Source organism: Canis lupus, chromosome 5, assembly GCF_011100685.1.
Source record: "Canis lupus familiaris isolate Mischka breed German Shepherd chromosome 5, alternate assembly UU_Cfam_GSD_1.0, whole genome shotgun sequence".
Classification (NCBI taxonomy): Eukaryota; Metazoa; Chordata; class Mammalia; order Carnivora; family Canidae; genus Canis; species Canis lupus.
In genome coordinates this window covers 60,804,680-60,831,943 of record NC_049226.1, presented here as the reverse complement: position 1 = coordinate 60,831,943, position 27,264 = coordinate 60,804,680, and the positions used below count along the sequence as shown (strand labels likewise).

The following is a 27,264-nucleotide window of genomic DNA, read 5'->3' as shown; positions in this document are numbered from 1 at the left end:
CCCCACTGGGAGGGGCCACCTCCGCTTAGGTGGTACGTTGCGGACCAGGAGGAAGAGCGGAGTGGCCTAAAATGCCTTTATTCCCGCTTGCCAGGAGATGGAGAAAATGTCTCCTGACACCGAGGCGTCTGGGGGCTGAGGGCGCCGGGGCAGCCTCCCGGCGGACGCCCCCGGAGCAGGGCGCGGGGTGCCGAGCGCGCGGCGGCGGGCCGGGGGCGCAGGGGGCGGGCGCGGGCCGTGGAGGGGGCGCGGCGCCGGGGGGCGGGCCCGGCCGCGGGGTCCCGCCCCCCGCAGGCGGGGCCTCCCGGCCGGCTCCTCCCGCCGCCCACCTGCCCCGCCCCGCCTCCGGCCGCCGAGGGTCCCGCGGCGGCGGCGCTCCGGCCTGTCCCCCGGCTCCCGGCCGGCGCCCGCCCCCCGCCGCCGCCGCCGCCCGCCCCGCCGGTCGCCCCGCGGCGCCCCCCGCCCCGCCCGCGTCCCCGGCCGCTCGGCGCCTCCTCCATGGGTGAGTGCGGGGCCCCGGGTCGGCCCCGCCGTGCAGGCCTGCCGGTCGGGCTGCCTCTGCGCCGGCTCGAGGAGGGGCGCGGGCCCGGGGCGCCGCGCGCCGGCGGGCGGGGCGGGGGGAGCCGCGGGGGGCCCCGAGGCAGACCCCTTCGAGCTGGGAGGTGGACGCCGGCCTCGAGATCAGGGCGCGGGGGGCCCAGACTCTGCCCCGGTGTTGGGGCCCGCATCAGCAGCACCCCCTCCCCGGGCCCTGCACGCCGGCTGCAGCAGCCAGCCTCTCTGCCCCTTCCCTGCCCCCTCCGCCGCTGCGACCCCGCCCCTAGGAAGAGAGGGCCGAATCCTGGGTCAGAGATGGACCGCGGGGCAAGGGGACACCACCCGGGGCCTCTGAGGAGGAGTCCATCCTCAGAGGCCGGGAGCTGGAGGGCAGGGGTAAGGCGGGATCGTGGACCCGGCAGCCCTGCGGGGACCCCCCAGGAAGTCTGGAGCCCTGCAAGGTCACTGAACTACCCCCGCCCCCCCGCTAGTGGGACAGAGGGAGCCGGCAGCTTATTTCCAAAGACGTTTTCTCCCCGTGGAATCTGGATAATTTCCCTGGGGAACCGAAACAAGAAAAGGACTCTGCAAACAGATTCCCGTGCAGATAAGTTGGCATTTAAAAGAAAAAGGGACACTGACCTCCTTTGAAGGGAGGATTGAGGAGACAGCTCCACCCATCCTCTCGTCTGGAGGCCACTGGGGCCCTAGGGCCCCCTGGGTGCCCCGACCTGGGGCGCAGCCTCTCTGGGCCCCACCCGGCTGATAACCCTCTGCTTTTCTCCTCTGCAGACGACCAGAGCCTGGCGGAGGAAAAAGGACTGCACTGTCAGAACCCAGGCTGCATGGACAGGGGGCGGGCAGCCAAGGTAGGGAGGCTGGAGGGCCTGGGTTGCTGGGAGCAGAGGGGCCAGGGCTCTAACTCTTGCTGGATCCAGGCACGGATACCCACAGGGCCCTGGCAAGGGTGCAGCTGGCCCAGCCATGGTGTCATCTGGGTTCAAGGGTGGATAGGGCACTGGGTGGCTGGTTTAGGAGGCAGAGGGGCTGCCCTTGGCTCAGAAACAGCAAAATGGAGGAGTTTTCTGCAAGAGCAGGGGGAACTTGGGTGCCCCAAAGCCCTTTCCTGCACTGCAGTCCTTGCAGCTGCCCTGAGGTTATAGGAGCCATGGCCCCATGCCACAGATGAGGAAACTGAGACCTAGGAAGAGAAAGGACCCACCCCACCCCCAATCCGCCTGAAGGTTTTGTTCCAGTGCCCAGCTGGCACCTTTCCTGCAGCACTGGGCCACTCTTCAGGCTTGGGCATGGGTTGGGGACACTTAGGGAGCTGGTGAGAGTGACTGTGTCATGGAATAACAAAGGGAAGAAAGGATAAACTGGTACTTAAGTGCCAGGGCCTGGGAGCCATGAGCAGGATGGAATGAGAGGGAGAATAAGAAATATCATCGCTGGGCGATTCTGCCCGTAATGTGCCAGGCTTTGTACCACGTGCTCTTTCTCTGCTTTATGTGCTACTTGAGGGAGCTCTGCTGGGAAGGCCTGGGTGCCCCATTTTCCAGATGAAGATACCAAGGTTCAGAGAGGTCCTGTGACTTGGCCGAGGCCCCACAGCTCGTGAGAGACCAAGCCAGGGCTTGAACCCAAGCGTGGCCCCTTCCAGCATGCATTTGAGTGATCATGGTAAAAACTGCCAGCACTTACTGTGTCAGGCATGGAGCTGAGGACTCGCTGTCTCCTCCTTCTGGCCTTCTGAGATGTGTCCTGCCATTATTCTCATTTATATATGAAGAAACAGGCTCAGGGAGCGAGTGGCTCACCCAAGGACACATCGCTGGGATGTGGTAGAGATAGGATTTGAACCCAGAGCCCAGCATAATGGCAGAGCCTGTGTTCCTAACCACCATGTAGCTCAGCTCTGCCAGCTGCCGAAAATGTAAAATGCCACCCTCCCACCCCCTAGCTCCCCCTCCCACCCCCTCCGTCCAGACACACGCTCCTACATTCTGTACAGGAAGACCAGGTTAGAAGGAACATGGAGGACTGTTCTGCGGGCGGGGACAGGAGGGGGAGGCTTTCAGTTGCCGTGGTCACCGGGTAAGGGGGCGGCTATGATGTCAGACACAACCTACTGGCACGGATGGTGCCTGGCACTGGGGCTCTGGTGTTGGCTGGTTGCCTCACTCCCAGATGGGAGCTCCAGGCAACAAACTGGTTTCAGCTCCCCCCCAGCATACATCCTGCCGGTGACCTGCAAAGCCCGAGGGTCCCTCCTGTAGGCAGTTGCTCCTGGGGCAGGCCCCAAGCTGCCACAGGCAGGGGCGAGGGTGGGAGTGTGCAGAGGTGAGGCCTGTGAGTGGAGGGCTGGTCTCAGAGAGTGTGGGCCTTCCACAGCTTCCAGGTGCTAGCTCCAGCCCAGCCCCTGGCCTGCCCAGAACTCAGTGTGACTGACATTGGCCAGGGGGTCACCCAGCCTGCAGGGGGAGAGTCCAAGTCCTGGCACCAGGGGGACCCATGGTAGAACAAATGGCACAGACTCACTTTGGGGATGAGGATGCTCGAATGAGCAGAGGCTGGGGGACCAGTGAGGGAGGACTGGTGAAGGTAACCACTGGTGGAGGCAGGAGTATGAGAGGCAGAGCAGAAGGCAGGGCTGGTCCAGGAAAGAGGAACTGCCACAGGCACATGTGCAGGGAAGGAAGTAAGGGCAGGAGGCTCATCTTGCCAAGGGATTGAGCTGGCTGGAACAGAGAGAGAGGAGAGGAGGCGAGTGACATCCCACTTTGGTGAGAAAGAGGAGCAAAGAATGTCCTTGGTGGTGGTAATCCCCACCACTGACCGGACAGGCTTGTACACCAGGTGGGGTATTAGGCCCTTGCCCTTGTCTCACTGAACCCAGGAGGACCTCAGGAGAAAAGCCTTATTCTCACATGATGTGATGAAAATGGTGCTCAAAGAGAAGAGAGCTTGCCCACTTTGCACAGCATGGCTGGCAGAGCTGGATCTGGAGAGGGATCAAGAGCCTCATTCTCGCTCCTCCCTAGCCCTGCTCAGAAGGCTAGCAGGATATGACTAGCTTTTTTAAGGAGATGACGTCATTCATTCGTTCACCGAATCAGCTTTCAGCATCTGCTGTGCCAGGCCCTGTTGTAGGCCCAAGGCCTCCTGGAGCAGATATCCCAGCTCCCCTGGGAGGAGGGGAGAAGCCAAACCGGTCCCCAGGCTTTGTTTTAGTGTCTCATGGGTGCTGGGGCTTCTGATGAAGCAGCGGTTGCCACCCCTGCCTCCTGCCCTGGAGTTCCTTCCAGGGGAATGAGGATGCTGAGTGAGCAGGAGGCCTGCTGGGGTTCCAAGGAAGGAGCTAGGTGGGAAATGAGGAGGGGGAGGCAGAGCTGGGCAGAGAATGCCTGAGGTCAGGGCTTTGGAGACCACAGGGGAGAAGTTGTATCCCTGCCCCTCCTCAGGATGGAGATGTGTAGGGTAGCCCATACCTATGAACTCCAGGGTCAAAGCTCAGTCCTTTCCAGCTGTGCCACTCTGGGCAGATCACTACACCTCCCTGACCTTGGTTTCTTCCTCTGCAAACTGAGGCTTCTCTAGTGGTAGGAAGGATTAAAACAGGGCTCAGACGTGAAGGGGTTAGCATGGAGTATGGCAAGATGTAGGTGTTCCAGATAATGCTGGCTGTCCATCTACCATGGAGGGGGAGAGAAACCCATCGACTTTGGGTGCGCCCTCCTCCCCCCGCCCCGAGACCTCCCCAGATTCCATCCCAGACCCCAGCCGACCCCAGGCAGCATGGCTAATGTTTATGGCACCACTGTCCTGTTCCCAGGGCAGGTGGAGCTTGGAGTCTTGGGAGGGAGGGAGATGAAGGAAGTGTTTGTCCCTCCTCTTGTGGAGGGCCAGGTGATGATGCAGTGGGTGTCCAGCCCTCCTGCAGATGAACCCAGACAGAGGGTGGCTGGACTCCCCAGCTCCTTGCTAGGCCCCCCTGAGCTAGGTGCTCTGGTCAAAGTCAAGGCACTCCAGGTCACAAGGGGACATGGAGGAGGGCTGACACTATCCCAGGGGGCACTTGAACATCATATTTGAGAGGAACTGAAGACTCAGGGGTATTTATCCTGAAGATGGGACCCTTGGGGCATCTCCTCAAAGGTCATGATTCTAGCGGCCACTACTCATCCATGCCTCCCCACAGGGACCTCTTCTTGTCCTCACACCCACCCTATGCGTCAGGGACTACCTCTTGTCTCCATCTTAGTGATAGGACCCTGAGAAGCAGGGAGGTAAATGACTTGCCAAGGCAAGGCCAGGACTTACACCACATCTGTGTCCTCTGAGCTTCCATTTCTTTTTATCTTTTTAAATTTATTTATTTGAGAGCGGGGGAGGGGAGAGCATGAGCCGGGTGAGGGGCAGAGGGAGAGGGAGAAGCAGACTCCCTGCTGAGCAGGGAGCCCAATGTGGGGACTCTGGGATCATAACCTGAGCCAAAGGCAGACCCTTAACCCTTAACCAACTGAGCCATCCAGGTGCCCCTAGAGCCTCCCATTTCTAAGGACCTCTCAGGAGGAAAGGGAGGTGAATTTTTCTGCTTGGCTCCAAGGGCCCTGGCAGGAGGGTGAGTTTCCAACAGCTGGAGTTGCTCCTCAGTGTACAGGTTGGGCACCCCGTTCCTTTTTTTTTTTTTAGGTAAAGTTTTTTATTGTCATTCGGATGTGTGGTGTTTGTAAGCTAGCTATTTCTAGTGGTATTCAAGCAGAGGGAGCAGAGTTCCCTTCCAGCTTAACAGTAGACTGTGAGGTGGCAGGGATGAGTCAGGGGGAGGTGTGTCTAGGGGAGGGGTGGCCAGATGAAGACCAGTGGACACAGGGCAAAGGAAGGGGCGGATCTGAGGTCCTTGTGGGGAAAGAATGGGCAGGATGTAGTGAATAATAGGAGAGGGAGTCACCTATTCTCCTGGGCAAGGCTTTGGGGGTGAGAGGTGGGAGGCCAGGGTGTCCTTGAGAATGGCCCAATTCTGGGGATTCCTGGAGGTGATTTTTAGATGCTGGTCAGCTGTAGACAGGTGGCAGTCCAGTCTGCAGCTGGAGGAAGTGGTAGGACCAGAGAAGCAGTGCAAGTGGAACTCCTGGGCTTTGGCTAGGTAATTCTGGGGGGAGCAGGTGATGGCATGGGGTGTCTGGCCCAAGAGGCAGGGACAGAGGATCAACTATATGGGATATGGGCAAGATGAGCCGTCCTGGAGTGGACCCAGCCCCAGGGAGGTCAGTGCTGCCAAAGAGGGCAGTGCCTGCTAGGAGGGAGAACCCGCAGCCTGGAGGCCCCAGGCCGCCTGAGGGCCATGAGGGAGGGGGTTCTAGATTTGGAAAAATGCAGATGGGCCTTAGCCCCAGATCTGCCCCAGGCCCTAGGGGCCATTCCCCCTGCACCCACCTCACCCAGCTGTGATATTCAGGGAAGGGGAGAGGTGTGCTGAGCGCAGGTTGTCTGACTCCTCCTGTGTACCCGCGCACGCCCACACACACATACACCCCACACCTCCAGCCCCCTGTGCCTACGGCAGAGTTACTCTGAAGTTGGGCAACCAGGAGAGAGAACCGGGGAGCACCAGGGATGGAATGGGCTAGGGGGAGAAGAGGGGGCCCAGAGGCGGCGCATTTCTCAGGCACAGTTCAGAATCCTGCGGGAGCGAGCCTGGCTTGGGGCGATTCCCCGGCGGGCTCAGCCCGCGGGTCCCTCCGCCCGGACCCCCACCCCTCCCGGGGCTCCTCTCCCCGGCTAAGGGCTAAGGCAGCTTCCTGCCGCGGCCCTCGCCCCCTCGCCGGGGACGGGCGAGCTCCCGTCTTCAAGCCCAGCTTAAAGCCTAGGAACTTCGAACTTTCCGAACAACTGCAAAGGGCCAGCGCCCTCGGGGGCAGCGCCAGTCCCTGCCCGCGGCCCGCATCCCGGGCCCTAGATCCCCCACCCCCAGCGCCGCCCCGCCCCGCCCCGCTTCCTGCGGGCGGCAGCGGGTCGGGCGCGGGGCCTCCCCGGGCTCCCAGCCGGGCGCTCGCTTGGTACGTCCCGGCCCGCCCAGGTGGTAGCGCCCGCGCGGGTCTACCGTAATTCCCCTACGTCCCGCGCCCCGCACCGGCGCTGCGCCGACGGAGCCCGGCCCGCGGCTCCGGTGCTCCCCACGGCTCTGCGCGGCCCCCGGGGCTTTGGCAGCCGTCGCCGGAGCCCCAGCCCCAGGGGAGGAGACCCCTGTCCCTAAGGTGAGTCTCGCGGGGAAGCTGGGACGAGACGGGGCTGGGATCGGGACGAGCTCCGAGACTGCCCCCGAGTTAGTGGACAGAACCGGGAGGAGAGGGTCCCAGGCAGTTCCAGGGCTGCGGTGGGAATCGATGGGCCCCACTGGCCCTGACTCCATTTATTCGAGGGTGGAATAGGCTCAAGCTCCCGCCCCCAGCCCGGGTGACTAGGGTGGGGTTGGCCCGGCTCTAGGGCCGTGAGGAGCCTCTAGGGACCCAGCCCCAGTGTGAGGATTCTTGGCTGGGCGAGAAGATCCTGCGGGGCCTTGGCGCGGGGTGGTGGCGGTGGTGGCGGCGGCGGCGGGTAGGCTCCGGCGACCCTGCCCGAGCTCGGCGTCCAAGAGTTGGTCCCAGGCGGAAAGTCGTCCCGAGGCCGGCAGGGGGCGCGCGAGTCTGAGCCTCGGGCGGTCTGGGCCGGCCCGGACCCGTGTGGGGGAGGGGAGAGGGAGAGGACCCAGGAACCTGGAGAAGCCCTAGCTTGCCTTGATCAAAGACGCGGAAATGGAGGCCCAAGGGGCCTCGGGTCCTACAAATTCTAAAGAAACCTTCCCCAGATTTGCCGGACTCTAGGAGAATTTTACTGTTCTCTTGCCCTAGGCCAGGTCCAGGCACATATTAGGGCCCAGAGGCCATCCCTAGGTAAAATAGTCCAGAGAACTGGCCAGTGCCCTCTTAGCACAGATGGGTAAGGGTGGGGATAGGTGGGCCCCAGAAGCAGGTCTTCTGTTGCCGGGTCAGGTGCCTCCTCCCTCCTCCCCTCCCAAGGAGCCTTCTATACTATGCTGGTCAGAGAGTTGTCAGAGATGGCGAGCTTCAGTGCTGGGATCTTGGACTCCAGAGTCTGGCACATTCGTGCAGGGACTGGGCAGGCGGTGAGGTTCACGGGCCACAGCCTCTACCTCTCTTCTTAGCATTGGGTCCCAGCTGGACTGCTCCCTGGGGTTGTAGAGGCCTGGCTGACTTCTGGGGCCTGTGTAGTTAGCCTTGCCTGCAGAGAGGTTCCCTATACCCCTGTCATCTGCCCAGAACAGGGCAGGGCCTTAAGTCAGGCTCCACCTCCAGGTGGGCCCCAGAATCCAAGGGGGTGAGGCCCAGGCCTCCAGGAAGGGAGGGGCTGGGTAGGCTGTTTGGAGCTAGGAGAGCAGCCTGGCAGAGCTGGCCCCACCCTGGCCAACCTGCTCAAACATGCAGCCTCCGCCCCTGGATTTCAAAGGTGCCAGATGGGGCCTTGGGGCCAGTAGGCTCCCAGGGGAGCTCAGCCTGGATGGGGAGCTCCTAGGCAGTCATGTCTGTCTAGCTAGGGGGTGCTGCAGGCTGGTCAGCTGTGAGCAGGACATGGGCCTGGACCCAGACCTATGGTCTCTCCTCCTGAGCGGGGAGTTCCTCTGTCCCACCAAAGACCAGGCCAGGTCCCCAATCTGTTATGGGGCCTGATGGCCCACAGTCCTCTGCTTTTCTAGGGTTGAGGAGATAGTGGGGAGGGATGGCAGGGGGGCTCCTGCCTTGGAGACTCCATTATTCATCAGCCCCAGCATCTGGTTTCTGGGTATCAGTTTCAACAAGCCAGTCCTGACTCATGAGCCTGAAGCTGGGGCTGGGCCCCCTCCCCAGGGAGCCAAGGGCCGAGACCTTTTTGTCCTGCGCATGGGCTATTTCAGCTCCCTCTCATAGAGGAGGTGGGGACCCAGGAGACTGCTGGGGCCTTCTCTCTCTCCTGGTGCAAGGGCCAGAGGCTCCTTTCTTCCGCCAGCTCTGTAATGTCCTTGACCCTGCACTTCTGGCCCTGAGGCATTAGGGCCATGGTCCTCCAAAGAGCAGCCCTCTGCCTTGGCTGGAGGAAGCAAGCAGCAGCATGATATGAGGATGGCCAGGGCCTGGACACTCAGGTGACCTCCAGTGACCTGCCTGGCCCAGCCCCCATGGTTTCCGCTTGATGTGACCTGGTAACCCCAGGCCAATAGGATCACCCTAAACTGGCTTTGGGATCTGCCCTGTCCCCAGTGGGGTGAACCTCAAGGCTCTGCTGTCAGAGCATCACTTAGCTGGTCTTCATGCCCTCCTAGCCCTCCCTGAGGCATGAGGGTACTGGTCCAAAGCCCAGACATCCATCTCCCCACTTGCCAGCTGCTAACTTTGGGGCAAGCCGCTTAACTTACCCAAGCCTCAGCTTCTTCATCTGGTAAGTAGAGATGGTAATGGTATCTCCTGCTTAGGGTCTTTGAGAGAGGGAACAGGATTTGCTGCCCAAAATCCCTGGCCCAGGCCTGGCACATGGGTGTGCTCAGCTGTCAGCCTCTAGGGCAGCAAGGACAGAGATCTGTGGTAGCAGCTGCCCTGAGCAGGCCAGCAGGCCCAAGGTCATGGATGCTAGGAGGCAGAAGAGGGCCTGTGGTCAGACAGCTGGGAGGGCTTTGCTGACCATTGACAGCAGGCTGAGACCTTCCCTGCCCCCACTGGCAATCTCTGCCATGAAGACCCTTCCTCTGCCTTCATCTGTCCCTTCTTATCTGGTTTTCACTGAGCACCTGCTGTGTGCCAGACCTGTTCTCAGTGTGGAGGGCGGCACAGTGGGGGCCAGCCAGCCAAGGCCCCTGGCCTCTGGAGAGGGTATTCCAGCGGGAAGTGTGATACTCAAGAAGTGAACAAAGAAGTAAAATAATTTCAGGTCGTCTTAAATGCTTAGGAGGAAGTAATTCAATGTAAGAGGATTGAGAATGAGAGATGTAAGGGGCCACTTATTTTGAGGGGAGGTAAAGGTTTTGTCGACCAGGTGGCATTAACGTGGGGGCCCAGTGCCCCCCGTTGCGAGATCAGGGGCTCATGGTGCTCCAGTCAGAGAATGTAGAGGTGCAGGCTTGGACACCACCAGGAGGGGTGGTAGGAGCCAGGCATGTGGGATCTTATTCTAAGTAACTGGAGGATTTTAAGTGGGGAGTGACATGATTGGTTTTAGTTTTCAAAAGCTCTGTCTGTGGTGTAGACAGTGGATGGCTCAGGCTTTGGGAGTGGAGGTGGCCCTTGAAGCCTGTGGTCTGGGGTGTACTACTGCTTACTGCCTCCTCAGAGCTGTCTTCAGAGACCTCACCTTCCTTCCCCACCGCACCAGAAGGAGGAGGGATAGGTGGGCTGATGATATCATGCCCCCCCCCCCCAGCCCCATAGTTACTGAGATGGGGTACCAAGGAGGTCAGAACAGCAGAGTCAGAAGTCTGGGTTTCAGTCCTGCCAGTGGCTTATCACTTTGTCTCCCAGCAATGAATGGGGATAGCAGCACCCGCCCCTATGTTTTGGGAAGGAGTGGGAAAGCTCTGTGACAACCTGCAGCGGGGACCCCACCGCCACTCCCCAATCCTGCTCTCTGGGGCTTCGATGAGCGCCCCCTGGCGGTGGGGCAGGCGGAAGGGACCCCCCGCTTGGAACAGCAGAGACCTCGGGATCTGGGGGAAAGCCGAGTTGGACGTGGGGTTTTCCTGACGCTCTTTCACACCCAGCTCCGGGGGGATCCCAAAGAACGACCCTCTCTGCCCTTTGCACCTATGTGCCTGCAGCCTCCACCCGTCGTCACCCAGCGCCCTCCGCTCCCCGGCCTGCACCGCCGGCCTGGGCAGTGGGAGCAGGGCCCCCGGCTCCAGGACTGTGCCCCGACGCTCCCGCGACTCAGAAGGCCCTGTGGGCGCTGGAGGGGTGGTTCGGGCACCCGGAGGTCAGAGCAGAGACAGGTGTCCCTGGGCCAAGACGATGACCCGGGTGGGATGTGCCCGTCTTGGGCCCCCCTCTTCTGCCGGCGTCAGGGAGCTCCCCTGATGGAGGGAGGGGGGGTCTCGGGACTGAAGGGGAGGTTGGCGCGGGGGCGGGGTGGGGGGCAGGGCAGCGCCCGGCGCCGGCGGGGCTCGGCGGGGGTCCCGGGGCGCAGTCGGGGCGGGGCGGGGCGGGGCGGGGCGCCTCGGGGGCGGGGCCGGGGGCGCCGCGGGCGGGCGGGGGGGCGGGCGGGGGCCCCGGGGTCCCGGCGCGCTCGGCCGGGGGCGGGCGCGGCCGCACAATGGCAGGAAGCGGAGCCCCGCGCTTTGTCCGGCGGGCGGCGCAGACCGCCGCTTCCTCCGGCCGCCATGGGGACGGGCCCCGGCGTCTCCGGGCGCCGAGCGGCCTCCAGGCCGGGCCCCGGGCTGCCCTGCCGGCCGGGGGGTCGCGCCCGCGACGGGGAAGGCCAGGTACCGGGCGCGGGCGGCGGGGGGGCGCGACTGCCCGCGGCGAGGTGTGTCCCCACTCGGCGACCGAGGGGCCGGGCGGCGGCGGGGCCTCCAGCCCTCGGCCTTTTGTGTCTGGGCTACTCCGGACACACCTGCGGGTCCCGGGCGCTGCGCTGGGGCCCCCTCTCCCTTTCCTTCCTCCGCGCAGGCCCTGCCCACAGCCCGCTGCTCCAGCCTCCGGCCCCCGCCCTAGTGCGAGCGGAGGTCCGACTCTGGTGCCCCGTCCCCGTGGGGGGCAGCCTTGACCGTGCTCCCTAAGGGGCGCCCCCTGTGATTTGTAAAGGTGGGGTCCGCTCGCTGCCTTTGGAGGTGCCGGGTGATTCCATCCCGTGGGCTCTCAGCTCTTTAGGTTGAGTCCCAGGGACTTTCCCCCTGGACCCTGCTGCCTCGACCCCACTGGCCCAGGGTGGCAGTGGTCGGCAACAGGAGGGTGGAGAGTAGGCTCTTTGGCCTGAGAAGGTCCAAGAGTCTGGCTTTGGGAAGGGACTGCCCTGCTCTAGGGAGCTGTGGAGCTCTGCAGTCTGGGGAGGGAGGTATGGGGGGGCCAGGAGGCTGTGCCCACCCCAGGCTGAGCCTCCCAGTCCGGGTTGTGGTTCTGGGAAGTTCATTATCAACCAGACCTGTTGACTTAAGTGAAGAAACATCTACTTGGTTCAGATCCTGGGCCTGACCCTCACATGCCCCTGCTGTCCCTGAGCCTGGGGGGTGCCCAGAGGAGGTCAGCCACAGGCTGGGCACTGGCTCCCACCATTATCATTAGCAGCAGTAGGAGTAGGAGTAACAATATTATATTAGCCGTAAAAGGAGGAGCTGTGGTGGTATTCACCAGAGCCCACAACAGTGCTGGGAAATGAAGCATCCTGAGTGTCTCAAGGGAGACCAGTGCCTTCAGAGGGCGGGCACATAGTAGGTGCTCAATAAATATTTGTTGCATGCTGAATCTGCTATCAGGAGTAAATCTTTGTGTAAGATCTGTTGTCTGTGTATTAGATTGGTTTAAAGGCAGGATTGAAGGGGAACCTGGGTGGCTCAGTGGTTGAGCACCGGCCTTTGGCCCAGGGCATGATCCTGGAGTCCCGGGATTTAGTCCCATGTCGGGCTCCCTGCATGGAGCCTGCTTCTCCCTCTGCCTGTGTCTCTGCCTCTCTCTCTGTGTCTCTTATGAATAAATACAATCTTAAAAAAATAAATAATAAAAGCAGGATTGTGGCAGAGAGCCAGGGACTTGGGCTGGAGGGTCCTGTCATGTCACACTCCCCCCCCACCCCCCCATGAGACTAGGGCCTGGGTGACCTGAAGGTTTGCAACCCTATCACTCTGTGCCAAACCTGGCACCAGCAAAATGAAACCGTCGAGGAATCACAAAAGGCCTGGAAGGGGTGAGAAGGGGCACTTGTGCCAGGCTGACTGCCAGGCTGGCTGCAGGGGTGGAGGGTGGCTGCCTAGCTGGCAGACTGTGGGGCTCCTGGGAAAGAGGGGCTGAAGTGGGGTGGGTGCCTTCCCCAGATTAGTGAATCTAGTCAAGAGATTAGTGAATTAGTCAAGAGGAGATGCTTACAGCTTGGAGTGGGGTGGGGTTCCAGAACCTGCAAAGCCAATGCTACTTCTGTCAGCAGTGCCCTGGGGATGTCACAGTGGTAGAGGATAGCGATTTTCACTCTAGTTAGGAGCAGATTAAGTGAAGATAGAAACAGCTGCTCTGGTTGAAGGGTGTCCCTCTCCCCTGCCCAAAGCTCCAAGAACAACATACTTGAAGACCATTTGAGAAGGGTGTGGAAGTGGGGAGCACCTGGTGCCCAGCCTGCTGTTGGGAATCTGGGCCATAATATCCATAGCCACCCGCCCAGGGCCCAGCCCTACAAAGTCAGACCCCCTGGAGCAGGGGGTCTTCTCAGTCTTCTCAGTCTTCCCCGTGCCAGCTGTCATTCTGTGCCCATGTTTTTGAGGGGTTTTTGGTTGTTTTTCTCTCTGATGGAAGACTGAGGGGACACAGGAGCCCAAACAGTGAGCATCAAACTATAATTGCTTCTCTCGTCTCTGTACCCACCCTCCTTTCTCCAGGCTGCCCTGAGGCTAGCCTCCCCAGCTCCTCTCTTCTTTCTCAGCAGCTACTCAGGAATGTGCTGGAAATCTAGAAGCCTGAGCTATGTAACACTGTGTTCAAGTCCTGGCCTCACTGGTTGTGTGACTTCCAACAAATTACTCCCTGAGTCTCACTCTCCCCTTCCATAAAATAGGGATGATTGGAATTCCTACCTCCTGGGGCAAGGGGCCCTCAGTGCAGCCCCAAGCACACAATGGGTGATCACCGCCTTCTCCTTCCTCCTGTGACTACTTTCTCTGCTGTGTCTAGGCTGTCTGTCCTCACCCTGTCTGTCACCTTGAAAATCTCTGATCAGGCTCTCTCCCCAGCCCAAAACTCTCCAGTGACCCTTCATTACCCTCATTAATAAATTAAACAAGTGTTCACTGAGTGGCTAGGACTGGTGATGGGGCAATAGCCTAACGTCACTGTCCCCACAGGGCTGGCGAGGTGTGGAGGCAGCAAAGTGAAACAGGCAGGCTGCTCCATGGCAGACAGGGTGCTGAGGGGACAGGGAGTGTGAAGGGGCAGTGACTTCACAGTAGAGGTCTGTCATTCCAGTGTCTGGGGAAGAGCATTCCAGGCCGAGGGAGCAGCAGATGCCAGGGTTTGGAGTTGCGCATGTCAGAAGCAACATTTTGGGGACATGGGGTCGGCTGGTGGAGCGGAGTGCACCTGGATGGCAGGGCAGGACAGGAGGCCCCCCACCGTCACCAAATGGGACTCTGGCTTTTACCGGAGGGAGACGGGAGGCCGTGGAGGGTTTGGAGGAGAAGGATGAGACTCTTCACTGAGCAGGGGCCACCCTGGCTGCTCACAGAGAGCAGACTGCAGGGCAAGGATGGAAACAGCGAGGCCAGTTATGAGGTCATTGTTGTGACTGCACTGAGAGGTGACCACCACGGAGGCCAGGAGGCAGCAGTGGGCTAATGAGCATGGCCTGGTTGAAGCCACAGATATTGAAGGGAGAGCCACCAGCATTTTCAGACTGGGTGGGGCTGTAACAGATCAAAGGTGACCCCAAGGATTTTGGTCTAACGTATCCATTTCCCCAGGGCTGCTGTAACAGTGAACACTTGCTGGTGGGTGGCTTTGGAATGACAGAACTTTATTCTCTCCCATATGGAGACCCACGCAATGTAGTAGTGGCTTCACTTTCACATGTGTCCCTGTCTCTGTGTCTCCTGTCCTTTTAAGGACCCGGGTCATAGGAATGCTCCGCATGCTACCCCACTACAGACTCCACTATGACCTTATCTTAATGAAGTACATCTGCAATGACCCTGTTTCCAAAAAACGTCACATTCTAAGGTCCTGGGGGTTAGGATTTGACCTGTCTTTTACGGGGGGACGACACCGTTCAGCCCATGCCCCCACACAACTGCAAGGTGTGGCCATTGATTGAAGTGCAGGAACCCGCGTGGGCAGCTCAGCAGCTCAGGTGCCGACGTGTGCGGTTTGAGGTGCTCTCGTTAGCATCTAATGGGGGGCGGGCATTGAGAAGGTCAGTCTGGTGTCCTGGGTTAGGACCTCACTGCAAATTTACCTCTGAGAGCCCTCCACGCATAGTCAGTGTTTCCAATCACATGATGAGCTGAGTCAGCAGAGGATAGATGGAGGTCGATGTGAGCAGGGGCCGCAGGTAGGGAGACAAGCAGGAAGTGGGCAAGGAGGACTGAGGGCTGCAGGAGGCAGCAGCAGAGTGTGGGGTTCCGGGGACCACAGAGGACGAGGTGTGAAAGAGACCACCTGTGTCAAGTGCTGGGTCCTGTGGTTGGACTTAGAAACACAGCAGTTCTGGGGGCCCAAGAAGAGGCAATTGGGGTGATGGGAAGGGAGAACTTGATGGCAGAGGGTCTGAGAGACAGGGGCAGATTTTCTAAAGTAGAAAATCTTCGGTTGCAACTGTGGTAGTCCTATTCGATTTAGGCAGGCATCACCAGTGGATGTGAACACCCTGGAGTGTGAGATTGCTGGGGATCAGGCTATCTCGAAGTATCCCCTTCCCTGCCCCCAGCTACTTATTCATCACAAGAGAAAAAGGACCCTTACACGGTACAGGGAGTCCCCAAGTGGGCCACTGAGGAGGGCGCTGTCCACTCTCTCATGTCCCTGCCCAGATGCTCAGCCTGAAACCACCCAACAACCTCCAGAAAGATCACTGTGGAGGGACTTTCTGCCAGACCGCGGGCTTGAATGCTTCCAAAATGTTGATGTCATGAAAGAAAAAACCAAAAACGTGCAGAGAACTCATCCTTAAGGGAGTAAACAGACAAAACCGAATGCATGTGTGAATCTTGAACTGGCTCCCGTATGAGAAAAAAAAGTCTATTAAGGCCGTGGTTTAGACAGTCGGGCAGCAAACACACACGTAGACTATAGACGGATCATATGTTGGGACGCCTGGGTGGCTCAGTGGTTTAGCGCCTGCCCTCAGCCCAGGGCGTGATCCTGGAGACCTGGGATCGAGTCCCACGTCGGACTCCCTGCATGGAGTCTGCTTCTCCCTCTCCCTCTGCCTGTGTCTTTGCCTCTCTCTCTCTCTCTCTTTCTCTCTCTCTGTCTCTCATGAATAAATAAATAAAAATCTAGGAAAAAAAAAAGACTATCATACATCAATACTTAGTTTCCTGGGTGTGACAGTGGTACTGGGGCTTCATAGGAGATTTCCCATGTTCTTCTGCACCAGGCAGGGGGAAATGAGAGAGAAGCCAGCGTGACAAAATGTTCACGCCTGGGGAAGTTAGAAGGGTGTGTGGATGTAAGGAGACCTTACAACTCTCCTTACAACTTTCTGTAGGTCTGAAATATTTAAAAGTGGGAAGCCAGGGAAAATACACTAATGCATACTGGGGGGTGAAACGTGGAACTGATTGAGATGGAGACCTGTTTCATGGGGTTTCGCTGAAAGGGAATGGGAGAAAGGAAGAGAGGAAGCTGGAGGTGGAGAAGTGTGAGCCAAAGGACAGGGAGCCTGATGATGTGGGGGAGGGCGAGCCCTGAGCCGCTCCATACTGGGAGGACAGTCTGACTGGACCAGAAGAAAGCCCACTCTCCCTGCCAGTGCAGGGCAGGTGAGTGGATGTGTTGGGGAACAGCAAGGAAAGTGGAAGAGGTGAGTTAGAGGCGAGCCAGGGAGCAGAGAAGGCATGACAGTCATCCACAGGGTTGGGGGAGAATGTAGGGTGATACAGTAAATATGGTAAATGCTGGGGCTGGGGCGCTGCCTTAAAACCCAGATGCCAGGGCCTTTCCCTAACTCCCCCAAAACCCCATTCATTGCATGCAAGGTTGGCTATTCAGGGGCCAGATAGGTCACAGAAGTTAGGGCAGAGGGCCTGGGGGTGTGTAGAGAGGAAGGGCTTGCTGGTTCCAACACTGAGCTGGCTGAACCAAATGGCAGCCCTGAGCATTTTGGGGTGCCCTTTCTGCACCCCAGGAAGAGGCGCTGGTAGCAACTGCCTTGTGGTTCCTTACTGGAAATATCCCCTCCATGCTTTGTTCTTTGAAGGCAGGGATCTGCTTTGCTCTGCAGATCCCTCAGAGCGGACACATAGCAGGGCTTAGGAAATGTCCACAGTGAATTCATGAACATGAGGCACCTGTGGGGAGTGGATGGTCGGGAAATGAAGAGCAGCCTCCGGAGGAACCAGGAACCTCACCTGTGCACTGCCATGGTCTGGGCCACACATGTGCCTGCCTGAGGCCTTGCGGGGCCCAGCCCAACCCACCTCACCCTGCTTCCCCACCAGGTATGCCACCACGCTGACTGCCAGCAGCTACACCGCCGGGGACCCCTCAACCTCTGTGAAGCCTGTGACAGCAAGTTCCACAGTGCCATGCATTATGATGGGCACGTCCGCTTTGACCTGCCCCCACAAGGTGAGCCTGGGTAGGAACCCCAGCCCGAAGTTCCCAAAGCAGCTCCAGACCCCCTGCCTAGGAGCTCAGTGTGACTGTCCAAGCTGTGACAGGGCCATCAGAAGGACAAGAGCTGACTATAAATAATGAAACCCAAGTACCTGGTGGCCCCTTTTGTGCTACAAGTTTTTTAAATAAGAGAACAAGGTGGGGAACTGTGCCCTATCTGTAGAGCAGGCCTGTCTCTACCAGGGTCTGGGTCTGCATCTCCCATAGCTGCCTCTTGCCTGGGGCCAACATGGAAAAGACCCCTTTCTTCTTGTCCTTAGGGCAGGCAACTGCTGGGCAAATCCTCCAGCCAGGCTGCCAGCGAGCTGAGATGAGGGGGGGGGGGGGTAGGGGTGGGCAGGTCCCAAGGAACTTGTAGCAGGGAACAAGAAACCCCTCCTGCTGATTGGGGACCTGGCCCAGGCCCACTGCCAGCTGGCGGTGCTGGGCTGATTCACAGGCATCCGAGTCTGGCCAGAAATGCCAAACCTTTGTCTCTTTTTTTAGCTGGTCAGAGGGACAAAAGGACTCTCCTCCTCTGCCAAGGTCCCATGGGACTTGGGGTGTGGTCACAGTGCTGGGGGAGAGGAGGCCTGAGAGAGAGAGAGAGCCATGGACCAGTCACCTCTTACAACAATCCCAGAGGCAGGGTTTCCTTATCCCTATTTTATAGAAGGGTCAACTGAGGCCACAGATGGATTTGTATTGTGGGCGGGGCATCACCAGCGGGGGGGGGGGGGGGGCATCCCAGGGTGCTTGTGTCTTTTTGAGTCTAGGGATGGACAGATGCTAAGCAGTGACTGGCCCACTTTCCTCACAGACCCAAAGGGTCCCAGCTCTTTTGGGGCAGGGGCGCCAGGGAGGGAGTAGACAGGATCTTTCCTTCTACTTTACTCCAAAGGCTCTATCCTGGCCCGGAATGTGTCTACTCGGTCATGCCCCCCACGAACCAGCCCTGCAGTGGATTTGGAGGAGGAAGAGGAAAGCTCTATGGATGGCAAAGGGTAGGCGGGCAAAGCAGACCGTCTGATCTGAGATCCAGGACCAGAGGCTTCTGAAGACCTGACTGGAGACCCCTCCCTGCCCCTGTGATCCCCTGATTCCTGGAGGAGGCTGCCCAGCCTTGGGCCAGCGCCCAGCCTGGTGGGATCAGACTCCACCTAAGTACCACTGGGTGTGATTCCTGTGTTGGCCACCAGAGGGCACACAGACCCCTTGTGGGCCCTGGCCTACCTGAGCACAGCTGCCTTACCTGGTCAGCGGGGGTGAGCAGGGAGTGGGCAGCCAGCTAGGGCCCATTGACATCCCTCCCTGCTGAGGGCCTCCCTGTGCCTCTAACCTCTGCCCTCTGTCCTGCAGGGACCGGAAGAGCACAGGCCTGAAACTCTCCAAGAAGGCAAGGAGGAGACACACAGATGTAAGGAGTCCCCAGGCTGTCAGGGGGGCTCCTGACAGCCCCTGCCCTTCCTGGGGCCTTTTCTTTCCATCCCCAAGGCTAGACCTGTCTGCTCTGAACTCCAGGACCAGGGGTGGGGCCTGGAGCGAGTGGGTCTCCCCTACCCCTGGCCACCATGTCCTGCAGCCCAGTACTGCCCACCTTAGCCAGGTGGGAGATGCTACAGGAATTCCTCCCTTGGGCAGGAGGGATACAGGGGACCTTCTTGGGACAGAGGCAGGCTAGAGAGATCCCTGCATTCATTCCCATGCTGGGGTTTCCATCCTGGACCCTGGTAGGTGGGGGGGAGTCAGAGACAAGGGGTACAGAAGCTAAGAGACCCATGCCCTTTCAGGACCCAAGCAAGGAGTGCTTCACCTTGAAATTTGACCTGAACGTGGACATTGAGACAGAGATTGTACCGGCCATGAAGAAGAAGTCTCTGGGGTAGGGCTTGGTGGGGCCAAGGCAGGGGGAATGGGGCTGGGGGTAGATGTGGCTTCTTGCCGGCATACTGTGTATGTCTATGTGGTGGCCTGTGAGTGAGAAGGTCTCCCACCTACGGGCAGACTCACCTATGTATTCCAACACATGTAATGCATGGCCTTGTTCCTGGATATGGACTGGGACATGTCTACCTTGGTGTACAGACACAAAAATGTGAGAGCATGGGCGTGTTGGCGTGTATGTAGACACATGTAGGAGTGTGAGCCTCTATTAGCAGCTGTGTGTGTGCACGCACACCTGTCTTTGTACCTGTGTATGATCCTGTGGGTGTCTCCCTTTCCCATTGGTAAGGTGGGCTGGAGCTGGGGCTGTGCATGGGGTGGGGTTCATATGACTGTCCCCTATCACATACACCTCCCATCTGGGGGCAGGGAGGTGCTGCTGCCAGTGTTTGAAAGGAAGGGCATTGCACTGGGCAAAGTGGATATCTACCTGGACCAGTCCAACACACCCCTGTCCCTCACCTTTGAGGCCTACCGGTTCGGGGGACACTACCTGCGGGTCAAAGGTGAGCATTTAACCTGGCAGGCAGGGTGGCTGGGCTCTGGCTGGACCTCCCAGAGATGGCTGTGCTACCCAGGCACAGATTCCCATTGGCCATGGCCCTGAGCAGGCTCATTACTATACAGGTGTCTCTGCTGGGTCCTGGCAATAGGTGCTGGGGTGGTGGAGCCCCGGGGGAGGGCAGCTAGGCTTTGGTTTGGATCCTCAGGAGAGAGGTCTGTGGTGCCCTTCTCCAGTGGAGCTGGGTGCTGAGGACCACTCCTTGCCCCCTCCCCACCCCCCACCGCGATGCTGCACCAGCCAAGCCAGGGGATGAGGGAAAGGTGGAGCAGGGAGTGAAGGACTCCAAGTCCCTGAGTCTGCCAATCCTGCGGCCAGCCAGGGCTGGGACCCCCTCCTTGGAACGTGTGGACCCCCAGAGCCGCCGGGAGAGCTTGGACATCCTGGTGAGGCACTGTGTCAGGACTGGGAGTGCGGGGCGGGGGGTAGCTTAGAGGGGCCCCTGGGCCCCTCAACCCCCTCTTGGGCTTTGGTTTCCTCTTCTGGCAAATAGGGCTGGGTCTGAGGACAGGGGGCCCCAAGATGATGGGTCTTGTGTTTGAGAGTCTTCTAGTGCCCAAGGAGTGTGTGAGTGAGTGTGTGAGTGACTGTGTGTGTGTGGTGGATCCATTTGGAGTCATGCTTATAAGTGCATCTAAGTATGTGTGTGACTGTGTGGTGGTTGGGGCTGGCTGGGTGGGGGCAGTCCATCTGTGCCTGGACCTTCCAGCCCCCAGAGCATGTACAGATCTCAGAAGAGGTGGCATCCCATGGTAGGGGTGCAGAGAGCCTCCCACATCTCAGGCTTTGCCTGAAGTCTAGGAAACCCAGCATGGGGTGGGGCTGTGGGAGCCAGCATGAGCCTGGCCTTGACCATCCTCCCTGGCCAGGCCCCTGGCCGCCGCCGCAAGAACATGTCGGAGTTCCTGGGGGAGACGAGCATCCCTGGCCAGGAGGCCTCCACACCTTCCAGCTGCTCTCTGCCCAGTGGCAGCAGCGGTGGCAGTGATAGCTGGAAGAATCGGGCAGCCAGTCGTTTCAGTGGCTTCTTCAGCTCGGGCCCCAGCACGAGCACCTTTGGCCGGGTATGTGGTCTTGTGGGCCCTGGGGCAGGGTAGCTGGCCGGTCCTGTGCCCTGACCCTGGCCATGGGTCTTCTTCCAGGAAGTAGACAAGATGGAGCAGCTGGAGGCCAAACTGCACACCTACGGCCTCTTTGGGCTTCCCAGGCTGCCCCGGAGGCTGCGCTTTGACCATGACTCATGGGAGGAAGAGGGGGATGAGGAGGAAGAGGAGGACGACGCCTGCCTGTGGCTGGAGGACAGCTGGCGGGAGCTCATTGATGGGCATGAGGTTGGTACCACCAGAACCCTCTCCACCCTCCCCATCAAGGAAAGGGGGACCCACCCACTTCATGCACAGTGGCAGGATATTCTGTGTGTGGGACAGCGGTGCCAGGCTGCTGTCATCATTAACTCACTGTGGGGAAACTGAGGCAAGGAGTATGCAGTGTGCCACTTGGCAGAGGAGGGCCCAGAATTTGGGGGACCTCTGTGCTTACCCCCTCTATGGTCACCCGGGCTCACTCTGGAACTCTTGGTCCACCCCCTGCCCTTCCTGCAGAAGCTGACCAGGAGGCAGTGCCACCAGCAGGAGGCGGTGTGGGAGCTCCTGCATACAGAGGTCTCCTACATTAAGAAACTGAGGGTGATCACCAACGTGAGTGTGGAATGGCACCTGGCCCAGAGCCACCCCTCTTCCTGCCCCCTGTAGCCTCCTCCTGGGTGCCCTCGAGCAGAGTTTGGGGCTTTGCAGAAGGAGCAGGGGAAGGAAAGGGAGAAGCGCGGTGCCCCAGGGAAAAGGAAGAGGGGATTCCCACAGGCCAGGCACCTGGAGGGGATTTTGGGTAAATGTGCCCAGGTGGCTGCCTGAACACTAGGCTCATTCTTTCAGTCATTCATTCAGTAACTTTCTGAACACCTGCTGTGTGCCAGCTGCCCAGCAGCCCGCACTCTGAACGTGGTGTGTGTGTGTGTGTGTGTGTGTTTCTGTCTGTGTGTACACGCTTCCCTGGTGGAGGAGGGACTTCCAGGTGTGACTGCAAAGCCCGTCTCCCAGAGCTTTCCCTCCGGGTGGGGATGGGGCAGGCTGACCCCCAGGTGGGCCATGGAGGCTGGGCCTCTTCTGAAGGGGTGAATCGTCCTGGTCCCAGGCAGCTTCAGGGCTTCCTGGGAGGAGGAAGGGGTAGAGGGGAGCCTGAGTCTGGGTGGGGCGTCGGGACTGGGACGCCCCCCGACGCCGCGCTCCCTGCACCCACAGCTGTTCCTCTGCTGCCTCCTGAACCTGCAAGAGTCGGGGCTGCTGTGCGAGGTGAGGGGAGGCCCCGACAGGGTGCTGATGGGAGGGTAGGGACGGCGGGGCGGGGCGGGGCCGAGCGCACCTCCCGCCCCGCTCAGGTGGAGGCGGAGCGTCTGTTCAGCAACATCCCGGAGCTGGCGCGGCTGCACCGCGGACTGTGGGCCGGCACGATGGCGCCGGTGCTGGAGAAGGCGCGGCGCACGCGGGCGCTGCTGCAGCCCGGGGACTTCCTCAGAGGCTTCAAGATGGTACGGCCCGGGCACCGGCGGGGACACTGCGGCAGGGCTGGGGGCTGCCATCCCATCTGCCCATCGCCCAGCCTCCCCGCGCCGGTGGTCCCTCGTGACCTCGAGGTCGCAGGCAAGGGATTCCGAGTCGGTCTGCCCCTCCTACCTGGCGGGGGGCGGTCCCTTTCGCGGAAGTTCGGCTTGGCCCCAGGGGTGGCGCACGTGCTACCCTCCGGGGTCGGCGCGAGCGTGCAGAGGGCCGGTGGGGCTCCGGGCGCAGGCTCCGCGGCGGAGAGCGCGCGGCAACCGCGCCCGTTCTGCCCCGGGCCAGTTCGGCTCCCTCTTCAGGCCCTACATCCGATACTGCATGGAGGAGGAGGGCTGCATGGAGTACATGCGCGGCCTGCTGCGCGACAACGAGCTCTTCCGGGCCTACGTCACGGTGAGGGCGGGCGGGGCTGCGGGGCGGCAGGTGCGCGGGCGGCGGGCCCGGGGCCCGGGGCCCGGGGCGGGGCCTGTCCTGAGCCCGCGCCTCCCCGCCTCAGTGGGCCGAGAAGCACCAGCAGTGCCAGCGGCTGAAGCTGAGCGACATGCTGGCCAAGCCCCACCAGCGCCTCACCAAGTACCCGCTGCTGCTCAAGTCGGTGCTGAGGAAGACCGACGAGCCGCGCGCCAAGGAGGCCGTCGTCACCATGGTAACCGGGGCGGCAGGCGGGGTCCCTGGCTCGCGGCCCCTCCGGGACCCGGGTCCTGATGCCCCCGCCCCCGCCCCCGCCCCCGCCCCCCAGATCGACTCGGTGGAGCGCTTCATCCACCACGTGAACGCGTGCATGCGGCAGCGGCAGGAGCGGCAGCGGCTGGCGGCGGTGGTGAGCCGCATCGACGCCTACGAGGTGGTGGAAGGCAGCAACGATGAGGTGGACAAGGTGGGAGGCCGTCAGCGCGGGGACCCCCGGCCCTGCGGGGATGGAGGAAGGGCCAAGCCGGCACCCGGGCCAGTGCTGGGATCTCCTTTGAGGATGCCTAGCGGGGAAGGGGAGTCAGACCCTGATCTCTCTGCACCTCCCCCGCCCTGCCCCCATCGCCAGCTCCTGAAGGAGTTTCTGCATCTAGACCTCACAGCACCCATCCCTGGCGCCTCCCCTGAGGAGACACGACAGCTGCTGCTGGAGGGGAGCCTGAGGATGAAGGAGGGGAAGGACAGCAAGGTGACTCTAGGGGCCACCCACACCCAGGGCCCCTTCCCCACCCTTTCCTGGAGACTTTCTGGGCCCTAGTGAGGGGTTCTCAACTGCCCCGTCAGTTGGCTGGTAATTCAAGAAGGAATGACTTTGGTTATGTGACAGCTGTTGATCTGCCTGCAATTTACTCTTTACAGATATGGCAGCAAGGGCATAGTGGGTGGGGTGCTGGGCTTGCCCACTTGCTGGTGCCATATGAGTTCCTGGTGGGAGGGAGGGGGTGCCTTCCAAGAACAGGTCAGGAAAAGCCCAGAGCCTTGTTCGTGAGCTGTTAATCCTAGGTGTATAACCCAGAGCCTACAGATTGTGGTTTTAAAGATTTATTTATTTATTTGAAAGAGAGTGCATGCAAGCATGGAGGGGAGCAGAGGAAGAGGGAGAGAAGCAGACTTTCCAGTGAGCACAGAGCTCAGTCTCAGGACCCTGAGATCATGACCTGAGGTGAAACCAAGAGCTGGACACTTAACTGACTGAGCCAGCCACCCAAGCTCCCCCAAATCGTGGTTTTATTTATTTTTTATTTTTTTTATTAAAGATTTATTCATGAGAGAGACATAGGCAGAGGGAGAAGCAGGCTCCATGCAGGGAGCCTGATGTGGGATTCGATCTTGGGTCTCCAGGATCACACCCTGGGCCAAAGGCAGGTGCTAAACTGCTGAGCCACCCAGGGATCCCCAAATCGTGATTTTAAAACCACAAATTATAAATTCCATTTTTCTCTTTAATGTAAACTTTTTGTTGAAACAAATTACAAATACATAGGTCCGTGAAGAAATACCATCTTACTCTTTGTTTTAATTTTTTTAAAGATTTTATTTACTTGAGAGAGAGAGAGAGCACAAGCAGGGGGAGAGACAGAGAGAGAGGCAGACTCCCCACTGAGTAGGAAGCCTGACTCAGACTCCAGGACTTAATCCCAGGACCCTGGGATCAGGACCTGAGCCCAAGGTAGATGCTTCACTGAGCCACCCAGGCGCCCCTCTCTTCATTTTAATTTTATTCTCAGGTCCAGAGGAGGCAAGGAACAAGGAAGGTGTTTAGTAAAATCTGAGTGCCCCTACAACATCACCAGAGTGCAGTAAGGAAGGGCTTGTGCAGGGACCAGTCCAGGAGATGGTGTCATAGCAGACTGGCTGAGTCCTAGGACCCTGGCCCTGATCCCTGGCCTTGCCTCTCCCCTTGCCACCCCCCAGATGGACGTATACTGCTTCCTCTTTACGGACCTACTTTTGGTGACCAAGGCAGTGAAGAAGGCTGAGAGGACCAAGGTCATCCGGCCACCACTGCTGGTGGACAAGATTGTGTGCCGAGAGCTTCGAGACCCTGGTGAGGAGCCTGGCGCTGCTTCTGGCCAGGGGCTGTGCCGGCAGGGGCTGTGGTCCTAGCTCATACTGATGCGGGCCCCTTCTCACTAGGCTCCTTTCTCCTCATCTACCTGAACGAGTTCCACAGTGCTGTGGGTGCCTACACGTTCCAGGCCAGCGGCCAGGCTTTGTGCCGAGGCTGGGTGGAGGCCATTTACAACGCGCAGGTGAGAGCTGAGTGGCGGGCTGGCAGGTGGGTTGGCAGGGTGTCCCGGTAGGGGCTGCTGCTCACAACTCCCCTCCCCCACCTGCAGAACCAGCTGCAGCAGCTGCGTGTCCAGGAGCACCCAGGCAGCCAGCAGCCCCTGCAGAGCCTGGAGGAGGAGGACGATGAGCAGGAGGAGGAGGATGAAGAGGATGAGGATGAGGAAGAGGAGGAAGGCGGGGGGAGTAGCACTTCTGCCGCCAGCTCCCCCACCATTCTGCGCAAGAGCAGCAACAGTCTCAACTCCCAGCACTGGTATGCGCGCCTGAGCCCACCCAGCAGCCAGAGCAGAGCATGTGCTCCTGCCCAGCACTCCTGACCGCAAGGCCACGGACAGTTGGCAGGGCCAGCCACCACCCCTTCCTCTGATTGGCTTCGTGTGGGGGAGGGGAAGGCAAAAGATTTTCAGCCTGAGTGCCTGCTCTGATCCCCCAGGGCTAGCTGGGTGGAGCTGAACTGAGGATTCTTAAACTGTATCCAGCTGGAAGGAGTACTGTGGTGGTGCCAGAAACCATTCCTGGCCTCTGGGTCGCGGGCACAGGAATTGGGTGGTTGGGCTGGTGGACCACATGCTTGCCACTGCTGAGCCTCCAGCTCTGGGAGGGTGGAGTGGGGTGCACCAGGCCATTTAGGTGGCTGGACTGTCTCCTCCTCGCTCCACAGCGCCTCAGATGGCTCCACAGAGACCCTGGCCATGGTTGTGGTGGAGCCAGGGGAGACACTGTCCTCTCCTGAGTTCGAGGGCGGCCCCTTCGGCTCCCAGTCAGATGAGACCTCTCTCAGCACCACTGCCTCCTCTGTGACACCCATCAGCGAGCTGCTGCCCCTGGGCCCAGTGGATGGCCGCTCCTGTTCCATGGACTCCGCCTATGGCACCCTCTCCCCTACCTCCCTGCAAGACTTCATGGCCCCAGCCCCTGTCGCGGAGCCATTGCCACGGCCCCCAGAACTACCACAAGCCCCTTCACCCCTATCCTCCCCCCGCCTCCGCCGCCGCAGCCCTGTTCAGCTGCTGCCCCGTCTGCCCCACCTGCTCAAGTCCAAATCTGAGGCCAGCCTCCTCCAGCTGCTGTCAGGGGCCACCACCAGTGGAGCGCCCCCAGCCCCCAGCCGTAGCCTTTCAGAACTCTGCTTGGCTGTGGCAGGCCGTGGCACAAGGACTCAGGGTTCTTCTCGGGAACCTGGGCCCAGCTGGGTTCGCCAGGGGACACCAAGCCCTAGCAGTGGCCCCGAGCCATCAGAGCTGGAGGGCAGAACCAGCTGCCTGGCTGGGGAGCCCGAAAGACCCACCAGGAGGAGCAGAGACCTGCCCTTGGGGGCCTCGCCCAGGGTCCAGCCCGAGCCGCCTCCGGGGATCTCTGCCCAGCACCGGAAGCTGACACTAGCCCAGCTGTACCGAATCAGGACCACCCTGCTGCTTAACTCCACGCTCACTGCCTCGTGAGTGGCCTGGGCTAGAGGGCTGGCAGCCGAATGTGCTGACACTGGGGGCACAGAGCCTCAGGAATGGGTAGGGCCACTCTTGTGGCTGGGAGCAGATGGCATTTGGGGATAAGGATGGGGATGGGAGGCTGCTCCAGAGGCTGAATGACAGTGTCTACAGTGGGCAGTGGGGAGGGGGCCTAAGGATTCCAGTGGGGCAGAGAGGGTGGCCAGAGCCCTTCTTCATGGCCTCAGCCAAAGAAGAACTGTCTCTCCCTTCCTCTCCTTTGCAGGGAGGTCTGAGCAGAGGGAGGCCCCCAAGGTTGCCACTGACCAAGAGATGGCAGACAGCATGCCTCCTGGGGCATCCCGGTCCTGGCTCCAGCTGCTGCTTGTGCCTGTGGGAGCCAGAGTGCCGGGCAGGAACCCTGATTTGCACTTTGCCAGACTGGATGGAAGTGGAGGAGCGTACAGCAGAGCTCCTGGCCCAGGCTGCAGTAGTTCCTCAGGATCCTCCAAAAGGCCACATTCACTAACCTGTACACCCCCTCCCAACTCCCCACCCCACAGGGTCCCCCGCTTCTTGAAGTCACCAGCTCCTCTGGGCTGGGCTCCGGGGTGGTCCTTCCCACCTCCACCCTCATCCGGTCCTGGATGGGATGTTTGTTCCCCTGGCCTTCCCTCCCTCCCAGTCCCACTGGCCACCCCAGGCTTGGGTTAGGCTCTGTGTAAAATTGCATATTTATTGAGCTTTTGATTCTTTTATAAAGACTTGTATATACTATTGGAAGGAGTCCTTTGCTTTTGGAACCCACCCCTTTCATGACTCAGGTCCTCTTAAGCTCTGAGGCAGGCACCTCCTGCTCTTGTCCCCCGCCAGTCTCCCTCCAT

At 60.1% G+C, this 27,264-nt stretch overlaps 1 protein-coding gene across 5 annotated transcripts; it reads left to right on the top strand.

Moving 5' to 3' along the window:
- The first annotated feature begins 446 nt into the window (after nt 1-446).
- PLEKHG5 (pleckstrin homology and RhoGEF domain containing G5) lies at nt 447-27,157 on the top strand. Of its 5 annotated transcripts, XM_038537797.1 has the most exons (22): nt 447-502; nt 1,330-1,406; nt 16,916-17,045; nt 17,974-18,076; nt 18,432-18,489; nt 18,863-18,954; nt 19,386-19,522; nt 19,819-19,964; nt 20,448-20,642; nt 20,721-20,909; nt 21,180-21,275; nt 21,876-21,926; nt 22,013-22,162; nt 22,473-22,583; nt 22,687-22,836; nt 22,930-23,067; nt 23,230-23,349; nt 24,576-24,708; nt 24,798-24,913; nt 25,001-25,206; nt 25,615-26,391; nt 26,667-27,157. In XM_038537797.1, exons 1-22 carry the CDS (start codon nt 499-501, stop codon nt 26,674-26,676), a joined length of 3,189 nt encoding a protein of 1,062 aa, XP_038393725.1. In that variant the 5' UTR covers nt 447-498; the 3' UTR covers nt 26,677-27,157. The 5 variants fall into 5 exon arrangements, with proteins under 5 accessions (XP_038393725.1, XP_038393728.1, XP_038393727.1 ...); XM_038537800.1 differs by lacking the exons at nt 447-502; nt 1,330-1,406 and adding an exon at nt 5,668-5,686; XM_038537799.1 differs by lacking the exons at nt 447-502; nt 1,330-1,406 and adding an exon at nt 6,672-6,797.
- The last annotated feature ends 107 nt before the right edge of the window (nt 27,158-27,264 follow it).